Source organism: Thunnus albacares, chromosome 14 (genome assembly GCF_914725855.1).
Source record: "Thunnus albacares chromosome 14, fThuAlb1.1, whole genome shotgun sequence".
Classification (NCBI taxonomy): Eukaryota; Metazoa; Chordata; class Actinopteri; order Scombriformes; family Scombridae; genus Thunnus; species Thunnus albacares.
This window is the reverse complement of record NC_058119.1, coordinates 8,623,634-8,649,235: the sequence shown is the minus strand read 5'-3', so window position 1 is coordinate 8,649,235 and position 25,602 is coordinate 8,623,634. Positions and strand designations below refer to the sequence as shown.

General features: G+C 40.2%; 1 protein-coding gene across 11 annotated transcripts in view; it reads left to right on the top strand.

Moving 5' to 3' along the window:
- Window positions 1-24,438, top strand: part of LOC122997176 (actin-binding LIM protein 1-like) — a 37,251-nt gene extending 12,813 nt beyond the window's left edge. For 2 of the 11 annotated variants that reach the window (XM_044373188.1, XM_044373186.1), the window contains exons 2-26: window positions 4,129-4,266; window positions 7,231-7,414; window positions 8,624-8,733; window positions 10,510-10,636; window positions 10,761-10,854; window positions 12,871-12,958; window positions 13,175-13,239; window positions 13,629-13,673; window positions 14,321-14,398; window positions 14,614-14,772; window positions 15,045-15,089; window positions 15,511-15,546; window positions 15,679-15,808; window positions 16,460-16,579; window positions 17,382-17,486; window positions 17,881-17,928; window positions 18,865-19,005; window positions 19,754-19,839; window positions 20,117-20,240; window positions 20,792-20,853; window positions 21,091-21,151; window positions 21,402-21,409; window positions 21,950-22,024; window positions 23,070-23,150; window positions 23,388-24,438. In XM_044373188.1, the coding sequence (XP_044229123.1) occupies window positions 4,129-4,266; window positions 7,231-7,414; window positions 8,624-8,733; window positions 10,510-10,636; window positions 10,761-10,854; window positions 12,871-12,958; window positions 13,175-13,239; window positions 13,629-13,673; window positions 14,321-14,398; window positions 14,614-14,772; window positions 15,045-15,089; window positions 15,511-15,546; window positions 15,679-15,808; window positions 16,460-16,579; window positions 17,382-17,486; window positions 17,881-17,928; window positions 18,865-19,005; window positions 19,754-19,839; window positions 20,117-20,240; window positions 20,792-20,853; window positions 21,091-21,151; window positions 21,402-21,409; window positions 21,950-22,024; window positions 23,070-23,150; window positions 23,388-23,501 (2,324 nt within the window). In that variant the 3' untranslated portion in view covers window positions 23,502-24,438. The remainder of the gene's footprint in view (window positions 1-4,128; window positions 4,267-7,230; window positions 7,415-8,623; window positions 8,734-10,509; window positions 10,637-10,760; window positions 10,855-12,870; window positions 12,959-13,174; window positions 13,240-13,628; window positions 13,674-14,320; window positions 14,399-14,613; window positions 14,773-15,044; window positions 15,090-15,510; window positions 15,547-15,678; window positions 15,809-16,459; window positions 16,580-17,381; window positions 17,487-17,880; window positions 17,929-18,864; window positions 19,006-19,753; window positions 19,840-20,116; window positions 20,241-20,791; window positions 20,854-21,090; window positions 21,152-21,401; window positions 21,410-21,949; window positions 22,025-23,069; window positions 23,151-23,387) is intronic. The other 9 variants (XM_044373193.1, XM_044373192.1, XM_044373189.1 and 6 more) reach the window with 8 other exon arrangements.
- Window positions 24,439-25,602: the final 1,164 nt, after the last annotated feature.

Below are 25,602 nucleotides of genomic sequence, written 5' to 3'. Positions count from 1 at the left end.
ATGTATTTAAACATTTATTCGAAGCTAATATGAGGCTTCAGCTGTCTAAATTAGTCAAATCATGTCAATATTTTTCAAAGTTACAGGCTTTTTAGTACCAAATTCCCTCTTTTTGTTGTGATCCTTCCACTGCAGCTGAACAGGAAAACACTGTCCGTTGGGACACATAGAGGGAATTTTTTTCCACTACAAAGACTGTAACTCATATTTGCTCAAAATGAAGCTTGTGAATTTTGTCCCCCATCACTCACATTGAAAGTGCATTTGGATGGGATCCTTTAATGGCTATGAACAGGAGGAATGATTACAGCAAACAAAACCTGTTTCAGTTTTTATATGAGTACCTGCCTCTTGTTTTAAGACAGACTTGAATAATTGTGAACCTATACTACTACTTACTTACTAACTGCTCATAGAAATTGTCATCCGACTCTGCAGTTGCCCTCAGCTCTACAGAGAGTTTTAGAATCTGGCAGCTCATTGTTTTAGTTCATTCTCACAACTCAAATCCAGCTTGTTTCCAGCAGCAGGCAGCCGTTTGGGAGAAAAAGCTCTGACAAATGCCCTGTACGCTGCCTTTCCAGCACAAAACAACACACAGGCAAGAAATATTTAGAATCTGAAGAGACAGATTTTTCATAGGAGTTGGTGGAGACCAAAACACCTAAAGAACTAAAGGAGAGTAAATATTATACTCATGTTTGACAGGTGGCCAGAGACACAACTCCAAATGAATGCTAGTGTTGTTCCGTGTCTGCTGGATGGGTAAATAGGCAATTTTTTGCACCTTCACCTCAGCAACTTTATATGGTAATAATGTGTCGATACTGTGTATCCAGCTTGTCAAAAAAAGGTTTAAAATTTCATGAATCAAATTTTTGAACAAGTAGATTTCACCTTGCCTTTGTATTAAAGACTGTTTATTACAACTTGTCTTATTTTTGCAGTTTTCCTTCCTGTTACTACCATTTCTGTCTGTCAGTCTGTTGTAAACATCCAGAATGGTTTACAGACTGAATTCCTGGTTCAACTTTGATCTACCGTGCTTACCATATAGTTGTGTTTACACAGTTTTCTCTGGTGCAATCAGTGGTTATTTTCAATAGTTTGGGTGCAATCAAATTCGGTTTCATCTCCCAAAAATAATTAGTTTAGATAATCTGGTTTAACTGTTGATCCGCTTATAACCTGTCTGATTGTCTGACCGCTTGTGTTTCTTGGCCAGTCTGAGTTTGTTGTAGTGATGTTGCCATCTCAGCAATTACTTCATTCAGTACAGTGTCATCATAACCAATAAATATTCTTATGAACTGGAGTTTTCCTTTAAGTTGCACCAGGCGAAATAAGATTAAAAGTGTGCATGAGGCCTAAAAAGATTAATCAGGCAGGATATTTTTGTGATGTTCAGTAACCCAGATGGCCTATGTTTTTCTTTGGAGGTGCAATGTCACACACAGACCTGCTGAGACTCCGTTCACTGTCACTGTAGTCTGGTTCAACCAGAGATGACTCATTGTCCTGCTGAGTGTAATCACATCAGAGACACCAGGGAAAACCCCCCCCCCCACACACACACACCGCTCCTTGTACCCACATTCTTTCCAGCTTCTCTCCCATTCTCCTGTTTTCTGTCTTCACTGTTTTTTCACCGTCTCACAACTGCTTTCAAATCAAACATATGAATAAAGGAAGTTTGTGTGATTGATGTTATGTACATCTGCAAGAGTTGGCTTAGGATGTTTTAGACTGCCCCTAGAATATAAATCAAAGACTTTTGAAGTGTCTCCTTAAAACAATAATGTTCTGAAGACCAATTTCACTGCAATTAAACCATCCCTCAATATTAGAAAGCCACTGCAACTGTATAAGTGCAATGCAAGGTAGGCCAAGTCATCAATAATCCAGAGTAATGTCTCTCTTTGGAAGACCATTGATTGGTCATGATGCTATTTCTGTGCCTTTGGTGGTGTCTTATTTTAGTCTGGCAGACTAATGATTCATTGCAGAGCAGAAAGAGCAAAGATCCTTTCATGTGTATTCTTGGTGAGTGTGTGTGTGTGTGTCTTTGTTTGAAAAAGGGAGAGAAAGAGGAAACGAGAGGATGAGAGAAAGTGGCTGCCTAATGCTCCTGGATGTGAAATAATCTGCTGCTTTCAGAATAGCTGATAAGCTGTGTGCAGTGCGGCACTGTAGCAGTTTTTACATCCTGTACAGTAGTGCTGGATTAATGTCTGTCTATGTCAAGGACACCCAAACTTTTTTCCTGAGGAGGGCCACAGGCTGACATAGCATGGATCTAAAGATAAGACTAGATACTGCTTGTAGCCATGCAAGTTCATAATAGCTTCTTATATAATTGCAATGGCTGTCAAAAACCTCATTAAGAAAGTGATGTCTAAATCTTTACTCAGATATCAAGATCTAGGGATGCCAGAGTAATTTTTAGCCTTGCTAGGGGCATGGCTCTAGGGATGGCTATGTCACCACTCAGTTGGTCAATTAGTGCACTACTTTGGTCCAGACTGAAATATTTCAACTATTAGATGGAGTGCCATGAAATTTAGTACAAACATCCATGGTTCCCAGACAATGAATCCTAATAGACCTTTTTCACGGCAGACATTCTGACTTGTCATAGTAGGAATAGCACAGGTGTTGCTAATAACATTAACAATGGCTCAGATCCATTAAGTGTTCCAGTAAGTCATGATAGTGAGCCAGCATACCCAATACCAGAAGCCTGAAATTGGAACGGATAAATGGAACGCAGTCGTGACTGATTTTATTAATCATACCTATGCCTTTCTTGTAATGACATGACAAAATATCCGCCATGAAAAAGGGGTATTACTTTGGCAATCCTCTGGCTTTTCCTGTATTGCCACCATGATTTTTTGGAACTGTTGGATAGATTGCCATGAAATGTGGCACAGATATTCATGTCCAACTTTGGTGATGCCCTGACTTTTCATCTGGCACCATCATCAAGTCAAAATTAGAATTTGTCCAAGACTTTGGTTTATAACCTGTAAAACTTAAGACATTCCCATCAGCCTCAGTTTAGTACTGATTACCAAATGTTTGCATGCTAACATGCTAAACTTAGACAGTGACCATGGTAAACATTAAAAAATTTGTTTAGTAGGTGATGAGCATCAGAATTGCATGTTAGCATGCTGACATTAGCAGAGCTGCTAGCTTGGCTGTAGGCTGTTGGTGTTTTTCAAAATTGCTCCTACTTTACAAATGATTTTCTTCTTCTTGCATATAGTTAGTGTAGTTACAGATATGATGGTTAATCTTTCTGCCTTTACAAGCAGATGTTTCCTGCCTCCCTTTCATTCCCCCTTTTACAACTTCTGAGTGAGATATTCAATCACAGCAAACATAAAAGCCTGTTCTGTTTTATTGTTACCTGAGCTAGAGGCCATGTTCTGCCTACTGTCAAACACTTGACATTCACAGGAAGCCATGTCAGCCAAAGAAATATGTTTCTTTTAAACATATTTGTCACAGTCATGTTGTTTTATTCCTTGTATTTGTTGGTGGGACAGAAGTTTCATCTCAAACTGTTTTTGACACTGAAACTTACTTTTTATAGATGGAAAAAGCATGTCAATATTTTTAAAGATCTGACAGTGCATGGCATACTTTGCAAAATGAATACTGGGAACATAAACCAGGCACAGACAGTAAATGGGCTGTAACTCCAATATATTTTCCTTTGAGGGTGAAAATACAGTGAAATAGATTTTATCAATACCCTTTTAGCATGCTGTTTACCAAGCCCTGCTCCCCTCAGCATTTTGACTCTCCATCCATACTCTATGGATCAAGACAGACTATATTTAGGCTGTTGTTCTCTAGAGAGCCTATCCAGGCCGTGAACCCCAACTTGTGCTGTCCTCTTCAATGTTGTTCTTTCTTTACCCTGACAAGCTCCCTGCAGTTGGTCTTTATCTTTGGTTTTTCTGGTCCCTGTGAAGAGCGTGTCCTCAGATGAACACAACTCCAAAAACCGAAAAGCAATGGAACAAATCTGCACAGACTACCACATCACATTAAGCGACCAGGATGACTCATCAACTTTACAGTCCAATAGTAATGCTAATGTATCCTCTCTTGCAGTGGCTCATGCGCAGGACACACACCACCACTCAACAGAGAAGCCCCTGATTCAGTGCTATAAGTGTGGGGAGCCATGTAAGGGCGAGGTGCTGCGGGTGCAGAACAAGCACTTCCACCTCAAGTGCTTCACCTGTAAAGGTACAGTACCACAAAGTTAATTAATAAAAATAATCAGCAAGCAATCAGCTTTTCCAGAATTTAGGTAGTTATTTGCAAATTAGTGATTGTGCATTTCATGTAATCACTGTATATTGAGTGTTGAAAGGGTTTAACGTGTTCTTACTGCTAGTGAATTGGCTCACTGGTACCCCATGCCAGACAACCATAGTGTTGTGAACAGAAATACTTACTCTATGGTAAATAAGTTATTTATTTACTGCTAAAAATTTGCATTTTTCATATTTGTTGATATGAGCCCTCAGATAGCTTAGACGAGTGTTTTTTTCTGAATAGGAAAAATGTGGGAGTCATGTGAAAATTGGCAGCTAAGGTGTGAAGTTTTAAAATTCATAGTTAATTTGATACAATCACAATAGTAGGACATTTGCTTCTTTTCATTGAGTACAAGCTGCCTAATAAACAACAATCATGTTCTGTCAAATATGGTTCTCCTGAGTGCTGTATGTACTGGGGAAGTATGATAGTTCACAGGTATAGAGGAATGATATGTCTGATGGCACCTTAGATAAGAAATGACAAAGGTGCCACTGAACAAATTGTTCTTTCCCATGACTGTAGCAAAAAGCATCCCAACCACGCAAAGTCTGATAGGAGAAGTCCCTAAAGGCCACAATGTCATTCCCATCCTCCTCTAACAAGGCATGACTCATCTTCACTTCTTAGATCTACATACCTCAATTAAAGTGCCATCCAGAATTCTATGACAAGTGAATGCAGGATGCAAATCCCTCTGCATTTAGCCTTATTACGGATGGATTTCTGGCATTCTGGCACGATTACAATTTAGCCGCCCACTGCTGGCCGAGCAGTCTTACTCCTGTAGGTTGGACCTGCCCTGCTGAAGCCTTTGTAGTTAATCTGTGACTGGAGCACTGTTATAGTTAGCTTACTTCACCAAGGGCCCAGAATAACACAAGCAAACGCTGAGATTAGTACCTAATTCTGTCCTTTACAAGTGGATATACATGCCTTTAGAGACACGGTGGTGATAAAAGTGTATGTGTGTGTGAGTTAGAGGTTGCTGATGAAGACATGAGGATAGCTTTAATAGCTAAAAGACACACTGTCCTAGCCCTTGCTGTAAATTTACATTTTGCTATTGTCAGTCTCCAACCTGTCGGCTAATAATAATTGTCTGTTGTGGTCATGCCAGGTTGACTGAGCTTATTGACACTCAGAAGTCATTAACAGATACTATCCCTTGGCAGACTCACAACATATAGCCACATTTTGCATGCATTTGGTTCATTGCATGAGAATCAATCATGAGCAAAAATCTTTCAATTTCCCTAAATTCACTTCCATTTCATTTTCATAAGTCGACCCTCTTAAGTTTCCAAAAAGGCATTTTATGTAATAGCGTGGATCTGTAAAAAGCCGAGGTGGCTGGACATCACAGTCAAAGGCCACCAGGTCTCCACTGCTGGTTCTCTCGACTCAGTTAGCTTACAAGCTAATCTCATCATCCCTGAGCCCTAATGCAATTAAATCTGATTCTCTCCCTCACTCGCTCTCATTCATCCCTAGGATTTAGCGTGGCTCGTTGCATAAGAATGATTAGGTGCAGTTATCTCAAACATCAAAATATTTTCCTGCTTAGCTGTGGCGTTTCCAAAAGGCTATTAAATTCCCAGGCTAACCCTGTGGTGCCAAAGTGGTGGACTGCATAGCTCATGTGATCATTATGTGGTTGGAATACTGTACATACAGACACGCCTTATGCCTGAACCTTGATCAGACCAGATGTGGAGTTTCCACAACATATACAGTAATAATCTCAGTCATATGACTCTGCATTCTCGTCTATCTGACAATACAATTAATTAATATTCATAATATGTATAAAAAAAATCAAAAACAAAACACGAAAGTTAAGACTATCAAATGTTTTCTGCTACTGCAATGACTGAATTTTTGGAAGGGCTGAGATTTTCATGATGTCATACGATAATATGTTAATGTGTCACTGAAAAAAAGGGCTTGTGGGAAGTTAAATCCCTTTTATAAATCAGCCACCACGCCCTAAAATTTCCCCTCGAATCAGGCACCACATGCAGCATCTTAACAACACATTTAAGCCCTGGAGCAGAGAGCATGGATTTCATGGATCATTCAAATATACAAATTGTGATTTGAACTTATCAAAAGATTGTGATCTCCTGAAAGCAGATGCACTAAAATCCTATTTAAAGATGATTAACACACACATGTGACAGTCAAAGCATGTTAAGATAAAAACTTTTGTGGTTCACAATGGATTAGTGGAAAGGAGAAAAGCCACAAATCTTTAGTGCTCCAAGCTGTAAACCATGTTTGACCCAACATATCAACATTGAAATATTCCAATCTCTCAATTGTTCTTTAATTAGTATTCCTTCCTTCAAAAGTCTTTCATATTTGTAAAGATGTCAAGGTTATATTTTGAATGGAAGGAAGCTTGTTGGATACTGACAGCGAGGTATGGAGTATTGAGAGCCAGTTATCTTCAGAAACAGATCAAGGTCATTTCCTGGGCTAGACAATTGTAGACTTGTTGCATTGAACAGTCTACCTCCACAATTACAATGAAAAAGACCTTGCAGTAGTAGTGCTGATTAACCGACATGCAGCCTCAATGTGGCGTCCTTTCAAAGGGAGAAGGTTCTGTTTTTTTTCTTGTGACTGTGAACACTGCTGATGAAAGGGTTTTCCCTCACGCCTCATACTGTAAATCACAGAGCTGTTAAAATGTATTTCTCACTGATTGTTTTTGTCAGTCTCCATTTCATGCATTCAGTGAGCCTCTCAGCATTACACAGACTAGCAAGTCTTAACAAGCCATTGATGCGTGGGGTGACTTGATGGCTGGATGCTTTGTGTGATATATGGGAAGAGCACTAAATGACTTGACTTACAGAATGCCAATGTGTGTGTCTTGTATAGTGTGTGGCTGTGACCTCGCCCAGGGGGGCTTCTTCATGAAGAATGGAGAGTATCTGTGCACGCTGGACTACCAACGCATGCACGGTACCCGCTGCAACGGCTGTGGGGACTTCGTGGAAGGGGAAGTGGTCACTGCCCTGGGCAAGACCTACCACCCTGCCTGCTTCGTCTGCACCATCTGCAAGTAAGACAACCAGTCTTTGCATGCAACTCATTTTACATTACCACAGACCAACCCAGAGAAACTTAAAACTCTTGTGAGTTGTAGAAAATCTATAATTACATACAAAATACACATCTTCGCTATCTGTCCCAACAAACAGTGAATTTATCTGTTTGGTTTGGAGAACTCCCTGACCAACACAGAGCAAAGTGCAGGCCTTAGAAGAGAGAAACCAGGTCAATAATAATTTGATAGAAGCATGAAAGAAAACAGGGTATGAAAGTATCTCAGTCTTCCTGATTCAATCAATTTGCACTTAAAACATATCTCTGGCCGAATTTAACCCAGACCATGTTTTGTCATTGTTTTCTTTTATTTCTGGTAATTCTGACCAAAATCACCACAAATGTTTCTCTCTACAACTACTTCTATCTTAAAAGTACCCCCGGGACATGTTTTAGGATATGTAAAAGTACTCTGCTCTTAGTGTCTGATAAGGTTTTTCAACAAAAAAGTTCAGTTAACTAGTTAAAAAATTCTACTCCTTTTTCCTCATTTAAAAAAAATCCAGATTCTATGCAAAAGTTCTCCTACTTCACTGAAGTGTCCATTCTCAGTATATGTACCCTGGAGGCTTCAAATTTCCATGTATCACTTGTGTAAGTTGCATCCTGGACCACGGTTGGCTGGAAACTAGTTGTGATGTCACAAATCATGCTCTTAGGTACATACCTTAAACTCAGATTTAATGAGTGAGCACAGAAAAACTTTTTAATTTTGAAAACAGCCCTGTAGTGTCAAACTCTGCACATGCATCATTCTGCACAGCGAAGCTCAAACATCGCAGTCAGGCAACAATAAGACAAAACACATTTTTGAGTGGAGGGGGACTTTATTGCTTTAATTTGTGTGCAACTTTCCTAAACAGTAATGGTGTGGTGAATTTCCATTCAGAATTATTAAAGTGACAAAAGAACAAAGTTAGAGAAGGCAGGAATTTTAGTTGACAGAGTACAGTACCACACTGTGTCATGTCTGCATCATCCGACTAAAAGGCCTCCTCAGGCCAACAGTGTTGACAGTGACAGTGTCCACATCATCGGCCTCTGTCATCCTATGCCCCATCAGAGAACCTGCAAGCCACATCTAATAAACTCTTACACTTAGCTCAGGGCCACAGCTCATGTCTTGTTGCAATTTGACCAATTGTTGATGTCACCCCGCTTCCAGACGACCATTCCCTGCCGGGGACAGGGTGACCTTTAACGGGAAGGACTGTCTGTGTCAGTACTGTGTTGAGCCCATGTCTCCAGGACCAAAGGACATCCTGGGCTCTAGCAGTGAGTAACTATTTTCAAATGAACACATGCACACAGGTTTAATAAACAGGAAGGTGTTGGCTATTTTTCTGTTTTAATTTACAGTCACCTTTAGGAAGTCTGCAAAGGTTTCAAAGTGAAAGGGGGTTATTTCAAGGTACTGAAAAGTTTTAAAAAGACAAAGTGTCTGGAAAGAATTATGTGTTAAGAATTATGTCAGGTATGATTCATGCATGACCTTTATTGTAGCTGTTGACCAGTCATCTTAGCTGTGATATTTGTCACAGTGAAGAATAATTTTCAGGTCTACATCAGTCATCTTGCTCACACATTATTAGCATTAATTTAATTGAACACTGAACAAAATGTTCAAATCTGTCCAAGACATGAAAAACTGTAATGACTGAACACCCATTACCAGTCATGGGTCAGCCAAACATTGTTCAAACCCATAAAGTTTTATTTTATATTCTAGTGCAACACCGAATATTTCCAGACACACCAAATATGTTGCTGAATTTTGAGGAAATGTGTATTAACACATAAAGTAACTTTGAATTTTGGGGCAGCAAAAAACCTACTACTACTTAAAAGAATAGCTTATTGGCTTTCTTCTGGAGGGATAAGAAGACTGATACTCTCATGTCTGAACGTTCAGTATGAATCTACAGCAAGCTGGTTAGCTAAGCTTAGCAAAACCACAACTTGTTGTTTTTACACTTCAGTTTTTACACTTCAGACAAACAAGGTATGGCATTTTGATTAGTAAGTTTTTGAGGTGCTAGTAGGTGGATTTTGGTACCTTTGAACAGAGCAAGGCTAGCTGTTCCCCCAGTTTCCAGTCTTTATGCTAAGCTAAGCTAACCGTCTCATAGCTGTAGCTTCAGGAAAGCAAATAAGCATATTTTCCAAAGTGCCTAACTATTGTTTTAAGGGGAAATAAAAGGAGGATACTGGATGTTAAGGGGTTAAGGAGGTGTGTGAATCAGTTTGTAGCTAGTATTATTCAACAGTTCCACATAACAGTACACTAGCAGACTGAATGATGGAGCAGCATCATTCAGGGATTTCTCCACCTCTCTTCTTCCTCTCTTCTTCTGCTTTGTGTTCAACCAGCCATGTTCCTTTATGAATAACACCAAGACAGGCCTTGCTAAATTATGCATGGCTGTGCATTTCCTTTCCCCTGGAAAAGGGAATGTGCAGGGCTCGATCCCCTCCTCCTCCAACTCCTCTCATCCTCCTTTCTCTTTCCTCTTTTCCTCTTCCTGTTCTCTCTCTCTCTCTATGTCCATGTCTCTCTCACCCCCACTGGTCTCTCTGTTGGCAGTTGAAGAGCTTTTAGACAAGGTCACCTATAAATAAGGCATGCTGATTCTCCTCACGTCATCATTGCAACCCCGTTATGCCTTACACAGTTATCGTCCCCTGTGGTTGCAGTGGGCTCTGTGTTGCTTTCATCCTCTATTCATTAAAGAAGAGATGACAAGAAAATTGTTCGTTAAGAAACCAACCTCATACACTTTCAGAGCCTCGGGGTCCTACTTGGATATGGATGGAGCTTTTAGAGCCATGGTAAAAGAGATGTGGATGATAGAAAGAGGCAGCTGTCAGAACATTCCCAGCTACCCTCTATCACCATCTAGTGTCAAGATGTCTCACTCTTTGCATGCAATGTTGTGATCCATTTGAAAGCAGTAAGCTACAGGAATTTCCTTGCACCTTTATTTTGATGTAGTTTTTGTGACAACATTTTCGTTGTGTTTTTTTTATGCCCTGCAACCTTTGTTTTTTCAGATTGTGCCGGATGTGGTCGAGACATTAAGAATGGGCAGGCTCTCCTAGCATTGGACAGACAGTGGCATCTGGGCTGCTTTAAGTGTAAGGCCTGCAGCAAAGTGCTGACCGGGGAGTACATCAGCAAGTAAGCAGCTCATATCCACTGTAATTACAGGCTACGTGGTCAAATCCAGGCCTGCATAAGGTTCACTCACACTATGATATTTCACAGTTAAGTGTTCAGATACAGTATGTCTCTGGCCTCTCAGGGATGGCGCCCCCTACTGTGAGAAGGACTACCAGATCCATTTTGGAGTTCAGTGTGAGGCGTGTCATCAGTTCATTACAGGGAAGGTGCTAGAGGTAAGGAACAGATACATACACACACATATCACATTCTTCAGTTGCACTTGCAGTGCTCTGATTGGCTCCCAGGTACAGACAGATGCTTTTCTCCGTGATGTGGAATTTATAATATGCCTCTGTAAACAAACAATTAACATTGCACCTGGATTTCATATGAATCCTGCCTAAGGTAAGTGTGTGCTCTGAATATACTTGAAGGAATCCTAATCCTGGTACTTTCACTTGAATTTGAGTCGTTCATGTTCATGTAAGACAATTACAGGAGATAAACCTGCTAATTAGATCTTAAGTTTCAAGTTAACATGTGCATTACGTGGATTTACATAATGCCGATAGAAATTCAAACGTAGTTACAAATGCTGAGTGTTGGTGTAACATTTAAATTCTGCAGTCAAAGGATGTTGCATGGTGCAGAATTGTGAAATGTAGTTTGATAATCTCTGGTGTAATCTCTTCAGCACAGAGCCAAATAAACTCTTGACATGAGTGTATTCAACTAAAAGATTAATTCTTAGCAGATTTTCAGGTCTTTCCAGCTAAATACACATGCTTGCACACACTCATGTATAAGCTTGCCTTGCCACAAATTATATAAATATTACATAAAACACCTACTGTGATCTGACAAGTGGACATTATTCATTAATATGTTGTGCAGCTGTTATGAAACTCGTGTTAAAGTGTTATTAACATGGTCAAAGCAGAGTTTATGTGTAAAATTACCAACACTTCTGTCCTTGACATTCTTTGTCCACTAGTCTCCCTAACAAGTGCTAGCCTGTCTGTTCTGCAGACAGTGATCCAATCAGACACTGAGTTATGTGTCATTTAATGGTATAAAAATGTCACTGCTAGCCAGCCAGCCGGGCTTACAGTAATCCAGCACTAAGGCAGGCCTTTATGACAATAGGAAAAGGCCTCGGCATCTCACCCCTGAGCTGCTGCCAAAGCGTCATTGGGACCAAAGCCATACCAGTCTGTCTGATAGTCTAATCACTGACCCAAGACCCAGGTCAAATACGTTATGGCCACTGGTTTGCATGTTCTCTGCTCCCGAGGGAGTGCAATGTGAATATTATTAATGCAGGAATGATTAATGCAGCTATTAGAGGGGAGGTATTAAATGGCATACTACACATATAGCATAAGTACTATTATTATTCCTGAGAGTGATTTTTTCTTACAGCATATGTGAGGAAAGTATTGGATAGGCGGTGCTATTAGGTTCCTGCTGTAGCCATAATCATGTAGACTTTTTTTGATGCAATAAAATGTAAAATGCAAATATTAGACGGTGGCTCCATATCTCTGAGTGGCCACTTGCCAGTTGAAATGTTACCTGAGGGTTGTTGTACAGCAGGCAAAAAATCATTTGGGTATTTATCATCCCTGGTCAAAGTCATACATTATAATGGTGCACTCTGCATGCAAAGTGCTACATCAGTGTAGATGGAAATTGAGGTGCTCTAGTCATCAGATCATTTTATTGGATTTTATTATGCAGGTTATCACAAAGAGGAGCACTCAGATATTTGAAGGCAGGTTTACTGTGTCAAACAGCCAGGTGTCATAGCAGTCATATTCAATATTAACAAAACAATCTTAACCGTTTTGTGTAAGTTCATACTGAAAGAAATGTGGCTGGAATACATTAAATGATTTCACATTGCGTTACACTCCTTCATGTACTGTTGAGCAACAGCTGACTTACAGTGAACCTGCAGAACATTGTCAAGTCACCATATTTACTCACAACTCTCCAGTGCCACAGTTTCATCATCAGTTGTTTGTGAAGGAAGGGGGAGAGCAGTTACTAGCACACAAGATCTGATGAAACTGTTCTTTCCACTAACAAGATTTGGGTGTTATAGGAAAGAAGTGTAGCTGAGAACAGGTACAACACTGGGTTGATTTCCTGGAAGTCACAGCTCCGCTTCACTAACTTTACTGCAGGCTCCATTGATCTTCATTTTCCTGTGATGTCAAGTCTGTTCTTTGCGCCGTGTTTTCCAGGCAGGCGATAAGCACTACCATCCCAGCTGTGCGAGATGCAGCAGGTGCAATCAGATGTTCACAGAAGGAGAAGAGATGTATCTGCAAGGTAAGGTAGTCAATAGTCGGTTATTTAATTAAGTGATTCATTACAAAGAAATTGACAGATAAATTGATAATGAAAATGATCGTTAGTTGCAGCCCTAAAATATACAGCTAAATAATATTTCAATAACGAGAACATGCTATATATCCATCCGTGGCACTAATGAGCTAATGAACTTGTATTTCTTGTGTCTGAGACTGTCTATGTCTTCCCCCTCAGGATCAACAGTTTGGCATCCTGGCTGCAAGAACACCACTAGAACAGAGGAGAGACACAGGGAGCGGGTAGGAATTTGGGCGTCACTGACACCATTGTCCTTGACTTTGTCTCGACTGAAAGCACTTTTCTGTTCACGTCCAATGCCTACTTTTTACTGGACTGGATAGAAATTCAGACTATGTAACAAAGGTTTTTTTGCATGGGCTGTTATCACTCCCTTGCTGAACTGTTAAACCTTAACCTAATGTGGTTGAAATAATTTGCCTATTGAGGCAATATATGTTGTGTGTGTGTGTGTGCCTTTGCATGTGTGTGTGTGTATAAATATTTGTTCATGTGCATATTTACATGTGGACACATTTGCCTTGATGTATGTGTGAACTGTTAGTCGGGCTGGAAGTGGCACAACCCCTGTGTGATGTCCTGTGAACTCCCCCTCTCCCTTCCTCCACAGCTATTGCCTCCGTCCCTCTTATTCCTCCAAAAAACAGAAAGGCAGGTACTGTATTCGCTATTGGCTATGAGATGGCATCATCCTGTGTTCCACCATGCACATAGGACACATAGGATGCACTGTATGCTGCCATCTGCTGGAGACAGCCTGCAGTGCCCTCTCTGTGTGTCATTCAGTCTTGTCTTTTAACACCTTAACTGCACTCATATCAAAGGTGCATGAGACTAAGATGTGCACATATTTGGAGGAGCACACACAATGTCACAGACTAATCTGTCTTTTTTAAAACCCCCATTTATCCATTAGGTGAAAAGCTCATTTAATTACGCTACATTCAGGACTGCTGCTGTCATCTAAACTCTTCATTTCCCATAAACAGGCATGAGGTTCTTAAGAACATAAAATCACAGCACTAAAGCACTCATTCACTTTGCAAATTTGCAAATGAATGACCTAATCATGAGACGACATGTTAGTATTTCAAAGTACTTCATGCACTTTATGAAGCGCAAATACAGGGTGTTGCAATTCCCTCTCATCGCTCATACAAAGCTAAATGATGTAATGTTGGAGTGTTTTGGGTAATACTCCTGGGTGATATGCAGACGGCAGGGGGCTGTGGATCATGGGAGAATGGCTGCCTGAGTGATGATGTTGAGACTAACACTCACTTTTGTGTTTTCTTCTCACAGCCTACGAGGTCGTCGTCCGAGAGTATTTGTTCCAGACCTGGTTCAAGCATACCTGGCTCACCGGGTCACACGATCTATGTAAGATATGTCACAGAGCTGTATGTTTGAAAAGATTGTGCTAAGATTGTCTCTCTAGTGAGAAATTACCTTTCCCTTTTTTTTTTTTTTTTTTTTTTTACAATAGTACAATAGCTATACAGTTGCACCTTGTTCAGTAATAGTATTGTTTTACAGTAGTAATCTCCCTTTGCTCTTGTCCGTGTGTGCATGTTTGTCTTTATTTGTCTCCCTAGGCAAAAGTAGACAATGAGATCCTTGATTACAGAGACCTAGCTGCCATTCCAAAAGTCAAAGCCATTTATGACATTGAGCGCCCCGATCTTATTACCTATGAACCTATGTACACCACCTCCCTGGATGAGAGAGACGAGAGACGAGAGAGTGTGGGAGAGGTAAACAGACAGAATGCATGCTTCTCCTCCTGCATGCATGCTGTCTTTGTGGACATACTGTATATTAAGAATTGTATTCCTAAACTGATCCTCTGTTTAGTTGTGGGCTATATTTTCCTCTGATGCTCTAGTAGGTCTTTTTCCTCATGGAAAAAGACATAAAAAGAGGGATTAATAAACATGAAGGAGTCTTTTTTATCAATAACACAGTACATCTTTTCATGTTGTAATAAAAACTTTTATGCGGCACTGAACTTTTATGTCCCTCACAGCTCCACACTGCCAGGAGGGAGCGTTCACCCTTGCCTGATGACAAGGTAAGATATGTCACTGTGTGCTCATGATGATAAATGGTCCTAAAATAGCAAAGAAAAGTAACAAGGTATGCATCACATAAAAAGGAGGCCATGTGCTTTGTTGCTTCACAGTTTGCAAAAATGTGGAAGATCAGCAGATGGGCCATTTTTATACCTGGTGCAGATGTCTCTTATTGCTTGTTAACACTATAGTGTGATGCTATGGTATTTATAGTACCAGTCAAAAGTTTGGAAACACTTTCTCATTCAAGACAATGGGAAGGTGTGTCCAAACTTTTGACTGGTACTGTACGTCTGGCTGTCTGGGCCTTTTGCATCTATGGAGCAGTCTGACATTATCTAGATCACCTGTATTGTTTTTAAAAAAGTAAAAACAAACAAACAACAAAGTCATAATTCAGACTTGTTTGATTCTTTCCAGTCCTCAAGAAATATGTCGCCAACCCCACCCGCTGAGGTGAGCATATTATTTTGTCAGATTCATTCTCACCTGAATACAGTGTAAATGCTGTATATAATGTATTATCATTAATCCCAGCAGTGTGTGTAGTAACCTGTGTGTGTGTGTGTGTGTGTGTGTGTGTGTCAGGGCTCTTACGACAGGAGGGAACGCATCCTCCAAAGGTCCACCAGTCAGGGCTCCATAGGGTCACCAGTTTATAATCGCCATGGTTACACCCCCACCTTGTCACGGTCGCCGCAGCATTTTCACAGGCCAGGTGAGTACTTACGCAGAACACTTTAGCAGAGATGTGTGCACGCCTTTGTGTGCGTGTGTGCATGGACAGTATGTATAATGTTACATTGTCTGTGATAATATTGATGATTTCAACTTTTTAAAAGGTTGATTGATGAGATCTTAACCTGTTAGGTAGATGATAACTGGCCGTGACAGTTGCTAAAACACATTAGACCCTCCACCTTAAGGTTCTCACTTCCCTCCCTCTGATCTATTTACTGTATTAAAGGAGAACTTCACCAAAATTGACTTTTGGGTTATTATGTTATTGATTTTTTTTCTTGTAGTACTGATTTGACACAATGGACAATCCCTCCTTTTGCAGAATAACAACCTCAAAGTCAATTTTGCACCTTTAACAACACAATTTCTCCTGACTTTGCTGTTTTTTCCTTTAAAATGTCTGATTTTAAAGTGTAATAGTCTTCCTTGTTTCTTACTGACCATCTCAAATACTCCTTACTTCTCACTTCTGTGGGTGTCTTTGATTTGCTCTTTTCGTCATTTGAATCCTGTATATCTTCCTTTTCTTTTGGCCCTCACCTTCTCACCTTCTATCTCCTCCCCACAATACCTCTGCTGCCTGGTGCTGGGTTTTTGTCCCCTGCCCCACACATCCCCCTCCCTGCAGAGGCTCTGACAGGCATGCAGAAGCTCTGCTCCTCCCTGTGCAGTAACAGTGTGGGCTCCAGAAATAGTGACTCCCGCCCCACCTCCCCTTTCAGACACCACTTCCTCCCCCATAGCCAAGGTAAGGGCCCAACTCCACTTTACTCCGCTGCCCCCCCCAAGGCAACACATCATCTTCATCATCACCTGGGATGCCACCTCCTGCCAAATCTCATCTGTCATTCTGGATCCATCACCATTTCCCATTAGACAGAACCTGCCATCATGAATGGTCAAACCCCTGTCTGAAAAGCAACAAGCAGCCAAGTCAATGACTCCTCACAAACTGGCATGAACTTCTTAACCTTTTACTAACACAGCCTCTGCCAAAGCAGCTGACAGGCTCTGTGTTTGTGTTTTGCAGCTTTGCATGTTCTTGAGAGATACTAGTAATCCAAATCCAATATCCAAACTGACAGTTTCCTGAAAGTTGGATGACGGAAATGTTTTTGTGGTGTCAGAATGAGTCTCCTGTTTCCAGTAAACTGTAATGATGAGATAAAAAGAAAGTTTTTTTAGTGTGTTGAAGCATGCTGTAAGGTACAACTTTCTAAACTGTGAACTCTTATTGAACCGTGAACTCATGTTATGAAACAGACATTATACTTCATGACTCATAACCCATCTCCCAAGCATTAAGTCTTGCTTTCCTTAATCTTCGGCGTTTCTCTGCTCGCTTGAGCTGCTTTTGTACCTTCGTCTGCTTGCACATACTGTAGCGAAAGGCTCCATTAACTGCATTTATTAAAACCAACCAGAATGTCTCCCATTTGCTCAAAATGACTTCAACTGGTCCCGATGGTCCCTGTGTGTTGCACCGTTCAGACTGTGGTTCCCCTTTAGTATCCCTGCTTATGTTCTGTTCTTGGTTCTTCTCACTGGAGGCACTGACCCGCCGAGTGGCCGGAGCTCCCCCCTCCCGCTCAGGCCTGACAGCCGGCCGGTCACCCCGCCTCTCTCTCAGACCCCTAAACATTTCCACCTCCCAGGTAGGAGCTGGAGCGCACCCTGTCACTGCTCGTCCCTACTTTCTCTCTTACCAGACTTTTAACTAACAATCTACCTATCTATCTATCTATCTATCTATCTATCTATCTATCTATCTATCTATCTATCTATCTATCTATCTATCTATCTATCTATCAATCATTTTACTCCATTTGGGATCAGCTTTTGCTTTTTCCCCTCTTCTTTCACAACTATAGTCACAGATGAGCACCAGTAGACAGTATGTAACACAGGAAAAAGGGAGAAATTCGATAAATATGCTGGTATATTGCGTCATGACTTTTGTAAAACAAATTTAAAATGTTTTATTTTGTATAACAGAGACACTGAATACTCTGTAAATGTCTTTCCCTTTCTGCATTTGACTGTTTTCAGATCAGGGGAGCAACATCTACAGAAAACCTCCTATCTACAAACAACATGGTACCTCTCCTCTTATTTATGACTTATTTTAGAAAGAGGGGGCATAACTGTCTGTCTGAATACTATTCACAATACTGAAGGAAATGATGTTATTGAGCTGGGCTCTTTTACTAAAAATGCTTTTGTTATTCAACTGAAACTGTGTGTCCATCTAACCATGTAGTCACCCCCAGTGTCAGTGTACGAGCACTGTTTGAAGTCTGTCTCCGATCCTCCTCTGTCTGACCTGCAGCCAGTTCTACACTGCACATTGTCCATCTTAACAAGTCATTTACAGTAATGTTAAAGTCAGCCTTTTTTTTAAATAAAGCAACACTATGTAACTTTTTCTGAGTTGTGAGGATAATGTTGCCAGTTGCCAGAAGCCAGCTGCTTTAAAACATCATTATCAGGAAAACTGACTAAGAGCAGAAGGAATGATACCAGTAAACAAACATGTTTACTGGCTAGCGACATGTTCACTTCTTGTTTTACTTTTGTGATAAACCATTGAAATGTTTATCTGTGACATTCTAAAATGTAGTGTTTATAGTAGCACAAGTAGAGAAGAGTTATAAAGTCAACAAATTGACTCAGTAATGTCAGTTACACACATCTATCTAAAATATGCTAACTTTAGCTAACATTAGCCACCATAAATGGTGCAAAAATGTCACAAAAATCATCCATGAAACATATGCAAAAACACACAGATCCTTGCCCTTTGACAGTTCTTTGCCACTTACTTCAGAAGATTCAATTTAAGGCTGTATCTAATATTAGGTGACTTGTTAGGAAAGACTTTTTGCATTGTAGACGGCATAGGTTTCAAACCAAGATGCGGGATAAAATGATTGCTGAGCCTGGTGATCAGATGGTGCTAAGATGTTTAAGCTCCTTGTGGTTGAGACTGTGACCCAGACACTGATAGAACAGTTCCCATGGTTACCAACCTAGATACAGCTGCCATAGCACGTCAAAGCAAGTCTGCTGATGACATCATCAGATCCGCCACCTTCCCCGCTGCCCACGCTCCCTCTCCGGATGACAGCTCACGGAGTGAGGGTGATTGTTGGCCCTACTCTATCGCTGTATTAGGTACAGTAGGCTCGTGATGGGCATGCTTGCACTGCTACCTTATAGCGACACAATAGACGCCTCACCACAGCTTAACTTTCCTGTTTCTCCTTTCTAGCCCAAAAGCTTAACTGCATTCCTGCTTCACTCAAAGCTCTCTTGTAATTCAGGCATAATTTGCCTTTAAGTTTTGCTTGCACAGTGCAGAGGCATCATTTAGTTTCTGTTGCTGCCATATTATTTTTTGCTCAAGGTAGCATCAGTTTCACCATTTTATGTTCACTTACTATACTGTTGGGTGCACTAGCTATACACCACAATGCCACAAATGACTTGGACAGAGATAACTGAGACTGACTTCAAACTGACTTTTGTCTGTCTGTCTTACATTGTGCCGTTCTGTGTATTCGACATCCAATAAATTCTTGACATGAATGATGAAAGCCGCCAGAGGAAACATTCATCATGTCAGTGTAGCCAAATATTCCAATAAGTCCCTCTGTTTGTCTGTCTCGTCAACTCTGTCTCACATTTGTGTCCTAACGTCCACCTATTACTCATTTATTGTGTGTATTTCTTACTGCTCCAACAGCCAAATGAAGCAGCCACATCTTTCTGTCTGTCTCTAAAACTGAACTGTGGATGAAGCATTTCATCCAGCTGTACTTTACAAGTACATGTGCAGCATGACATCCTCCAGAGAGATGTGTGTGTGTGTGTATGCATGTGTATGTATGTGTTATATCATCTTTTGGACTGTCACCCATAGGTTCGGAAGGGAGGAGACGATCCAGAGAAGATGAGGAAGAAGAGGCCTTGAAAAGAAAGCAGTTGCAGGAAGAACATCTCAGCAAGGTCAGTCAGATAACCTTGAACCATCAACTTAACAGATTCAGTTACCAACATTGGTCATTATAGATGTCATATTTTCCACTATTTATAAAGAAACCTTTATTTACTTCATGCAGAGGAGGTGATGTAACTTTGTCATGTGCCTGAGATGAAAACCATATATGCATGTTTTGTATCCTTAACGCTCCTGTTCTGAAATGCTGTTTATCTACACGGATATGCAGTAAACTATTTGAAAGTGTATGTGTGTGTGTGTGTGTGTGTGTGTGTGTGTGTGTAGATTCAGTCTGGTTTAGGAAAGCTGATTCTGAAGGAAGAGATGGAAAAAGAGCAGATTAGGGAGCGTCACGCACGCAGCCTCTCTGCTCAGCGCTACGACCCCAAACAGACCAACTGTGACGCAGGTACAGAGCAGCTTCATCAGCTAATATGCTCTTGAGTTGTCAGCAATGTACTGTACTGTACTGTACTGTGCTATATTAATTTTACAGTGATTCAGATTTTAGATTGTAATGAATTGTAATCCTATAGTTGTACTAGATGAATGTGCTGGTATTTATATGTTTATGTGTGTTTTTAGATTTGTTTGTAGAATTGTTAGTGTGATAGAGTTTATGTAATGGTGTTGCATGTAAATGAATGTTTTTATTATCTGGTAATTGTTCTGTGTACCTGCCCAGGGACTGCAGATGGAAATGAGCTAATAGCTAAATCTGGCATAAATCATCTCTTCTCATTTTGAGATTAATGTTTTTTATGCATGTTCCTTGTTTAATAAAGACTAATAATAACAATAACTATACAACACTTGTAGGTAATTTTTTGCATTGGTTTTAACATGCCTGGATTATCAAATGGCTCAAATTTGAAGATTCTCTGTAAACATAAATGTACCTGATTGGGTCAACGTCATATTTCTAAAAAAAATCTAACATAAACAATGTTTATGTTTCAGATCCAATTTCTCCAACCAAAACAAACTCTCTGCCTGGCTATGGAAGGAACGGCCTACATCGGGTGAGAGCTCACTCATACTCACAAGATAGCTGTTGATTATGTAACTACAGACAGCAAAATGCTGATAGGAGATGACAGTTAGAAAATTATAATGACTGGAAGTATACAGTCTTGGCACCACTGCCACAAATAAAAATTTCTATATATTTGTTGTAAGTTAAATCTAATTCTGGTCGTAACGCAGCAACAAAATGCCCATATGTCATTGTTGATGTACTACTGTCTGTATTCCCGCAGCCACAGTCAACAGATTTCACCCAGTACAACAGCTATGGTGACATGTGTGGAGGAGGCAGAGGTGAGAGCTGCTACCAAAGTGTAGCCACCAAGTAAATCTCTTGCCAATTTCACCAGAGCTATTCAGCACCAGTATTCAGAAATGGCTTGCTACATGTACATAAGATGGACCTGCATTTTGAAATATTTGCATAATGATTCACACAATGTGTCATCAGGGACAACAGTGTTGTAGATAGTAGCCTGGCAGGGGATTTGACAGCAACACCATTAACTGTGAGTCTCATTTTCTGTCCCATTTTGTCCTGCAGAGTTTCAGGTATGTCTCTCATCTGCTTTTTCACATGGCATGCACCCTCACCAATGCATCATAAATTTGCTTGCTCATGGGTTGCAAGAGACACCTTATCCTGAATGCACAGTGCCCCCACTCATGCTACATGCTTGCATCACTGTTGGATTAGTGTCAACTACAGGGCATGCAGTGCAGCAATTTCAAATGCCTCTGATTTGAGAAGCAAACATGCACTGCCCAGTAGCTGAAACACTGTAATGTACATGCAGTGTACAATCATCGCCACATGTCTTGTTTTGTTTGTCCGTATACCAGTGTTATGACTCAAGCTAAATGTCACATTTGAATATATGATTTCAAAACTCACCATAGAAAAAAAAAGAGACATGCAGAAAACATGTACAACGACTGCCCATCTTGAATACTTACTAAGATACTGAACCGTATCCACTACTTGCTCCATCCAGTGAAGACTGTGCCCACTGTCATTAGTGGACATACTCATGCCATTAACCCTGCAGTCCCCTTCCACTATATTACATTTGTGTATGTTCTATTCTTTAGCACATTAAGGATGGCCGTGCAGCACTTGCAAGGATGGACAGGGGAGTATCTATGCCTAATATGTTGGAACCAAAAGCAAGTATCTTCTTCTTTTTGTACTGATGTGAAATATGTTACAAAATTTATACCTTGTTCACTTATACTGAAGTGCATTTTACAGTAACACATAAATAAAGGCAAACTTTTCAGCTAATAAAAACAAACAAACTTGACAATTTGATTAAGAAGAAGCAACCAGTCCGTTAGTGGAAGGTGAAATAAAATAAGCGGTGTTCTGTATTGACCTTTGTAGAGTGGGGACATTGGTGGAAGAAATAGGGAGCTAAGAGAGATTTTTAATGGAGGTAAAAGACTCACATTAGCCGGGTTCCTGATTTAGCATGCTGCTTCAGGAGTCACTCTAGCGCTTAGCATGCTGGCTTCTCCATGTTCATCTGCACATAGCTTTGACTTACAGTGGCTGGATACTGTATGCAGCATACAGTGGAGAATCCAACGCCCAGATTGTCATCCAAACAACTCATATCACTATATACTGCGTAGTATATAAGGGAGTGTACACTACTGTGTGGATATGAGTTGGTCAGAGGCTTCACAGAACTTCTAGTTGCTTATTATTGAGCATTTCAGTTAGGTAAATTATGATTTTCCAGTTTCTTCTTGTACAGATGGGATTAGCTATTTAGAAAAGTAGAAGCACCTTAGTTTTACAGGACAGTCATTCCCATGTGGATTAACTTGGCCTACATTACTGATGTTAGCTCTTTTTTTAGTTTGCATTAAATTGCTCTAAAAATACAGCCCGTTATGTAACTCTGTTTTCATGTTTTTTGTCCCTTACCTAATCTATTGCACGTTTCTACACCAAAAAAAATGTGTGCACACCATAGTACCCTGCATTTCCCCAATAACCTAAACAAAAAACAAAAGAAAAACAGCTCTCACTCCCAGTCAGCCTCCTGTCACATACCTGTTCTCCCACCCAGTGTTCCCTGTCACAGTGAGAACTAGAAGAATATCCAAATTTTATAGTTTTGTCTGATAAAAATGGTTTGTAAGTGTTTGAAGCTTGACTCTAGCTTGGAGTGACCTGTTCACTGACGAGTGTCTCCTTCTGAAGGTGTATCCCTATGAAATGCTCATGATAACCAGTAGAGGGAGAGCTAAACTGCCCAGGGATGTGGACAGAACCAGACTGGAGGTATCAGTTTTCCACCTGACTGTCCGCAATTGATACTGGATTTTTTTCGATTTTGTGTAAATAACATGTTACACAAATACAACTGTAGCAAGGAATGTGCAGTATCCATTGCTTCTTGTCATTTTTGCAGTGACCCTTTTTATGGCTTCGGTGCTAACCACGAACAACCCTCACCCCACTCCCCTCCCCTCCCACCCTCCCCTCCTTTGTTTTCTCCACCTTTGTTCTCAATTCTAGCGCCACTTAGCACCTGAAACGTTCTTTGACATCTTTGGAATGGAGATCCAGGAGTTTGACAGGCTTCCCCTGTGGAAACGCAACGACATGAAAAAGAAGGCCAAGCTCTTCTAGCACTCAGAGCAGCATGCATATACTATACATTCATACAGATAGCACACGACAACTGTAATCTAGATGTAGGTTTTGGTTTATTTCCTTTTCTTCTGTTTTTTGTTTTGTTTTGTTTTTCCTGACATAATCAAGGAAGCCATGAAATGGACTCTTTTTGCTCTGATGCTTCCTGAGAATGTGAGCTGAATGATTTGTCCAGTTAGACTTGCACAGGAAACAAGGAATGGGAATCTCTTCCATGTTCAAAAATGACAAAGAATGAGAGTGAATGATAAATAGGGTCATGTTATTTGGTTTGACTGCGCTTGTTTTACTTCTTGCTTTGCTTTGAGTGGAACTGCTTTCATTTCTTTCTTGCTTGTTTCTTCCTACTATTTGTTGCTGTTGATTCCTGTGGAACTTTGTAAGTACAGTAGAACCTCATGGCGCCATTACAAAATGTCCATGCTTGTAGCTTGAACATGTGTCAGCTTTCCTTCGCTTGGGCTGAAACAGTTTTGGTCCAAAGTTTGCAAGAATCGGCTCAGTGAGTCTTTGAATTTAAAAAAAAAAAAAAAAAAGGCAGTCAGCTGACCCAGCAAATGTTTTACTGGATCTACATGGAAATGAATCATCCAAGCACCTACACATCGTCAGTCTCCTTCCCTTGGCTGCTGTACATGCCAATCAGTCATCCGACCCTGACAAAAAGAAAATGTCTCTCTTCTCAGGCTCTCATAAACATGGCCAGACACTTTCCCTTTACATGTATTGGAAGTACAAATCTTAATATATTTTAATGCCGTATCCGACGTACAGTAACCAACAAATAGATAAAACACCTAATGTAAGAAGCAACTGTATTTGAAAGTACTGTTTTATAAATGAAAACCCACACTGCCATTTGTTGTATTGAAATCTAAGCCAATAAAGCTTTAAATCACCATGAACCATATGATCCTCGGCTATACCAAAGGTACCCACCGCCTCTTTTCTGTTCTCTGTTTACTTCTTTGCATTCCACTAATAAACACACTGGTTCAGTGACGTCACACAGGTGAGAGGTAGTCTGACGACTAGTTGGCTTTTATGGGACCAGTTCAACAGTGTACTCTACTAACCCTCTGCACAATCACTGATTATATGGGGCACCTTTGAGGAAACATCTTTTTACATGATCTTGGCCTTTTACTCTGATATAAACATTTGTATAGCTGCATTTGAAAATTTTGTGTGGAGGCAAATATTCCTCTGATGAATAGTGAACAACCACCATTGCCCAGGAAACCCATCAGCTGTTGCTTTTAAAGGAACATATTAGCTGCTTGAGAATTTATTATCCACATTTTAATAGCGTCTGAAGTCACTGGCCTTTTCAAATATTTAGCCATAATTCAGAGAGCACTGTCAGAATTTGACTGCAGATTGTCTTTTGGACAACAAAATACGTACAGCATCTATAACTGAGCTTTTTTCAAAATATTCCACAGTTTTAAATTGATGAATACAGTTTCCTTCCTTTTAAGCAGTCATTTGTGTCAGTTCATGTCAGTATGAATAAAAACAAATATTTATTTGAATAAATATTTTATTTTTGCTTGAGACAGGTATCATTATGAACTATGTTTTGTCAGTTATATTTATATGGTAATGCAGTTGCATGCATAGATTTTTTACAGTAAAAACTTTTCCAGATTGATGCAATCAAGTGCTAGTGGGAAGGTAAGATATCCAAGACTTGAGTTCTGTTCACGGTAATGCAAGAAACTACAAAATTCATATTTTCCTTTTCATGAGGTCCATATCTTTTGAAAGTTTGTCCTCCAGGTTTGAATTTCTAATAACATGGCAACTTAATATGAGAGCAATGCTGTATAGTGCAAATCTTTGTTAAATCTCAGATGTCACATCAGTGTTTCCCATGCAAACATTACTGTAAAGCATTACCTCGATTACCTTACAATGATAATGTAATTTTGAGAAAAAAGAAAGTGTTTAATGGTATGGATACTTACCTCAAGCATGATTGATTTTCATACTGTATTGAAATGAACTGAGCAGTGGCTCCCTGGATGGCAGGAAAAACATGTTTCAAGACATATAAAAATAATCTGCAATAATA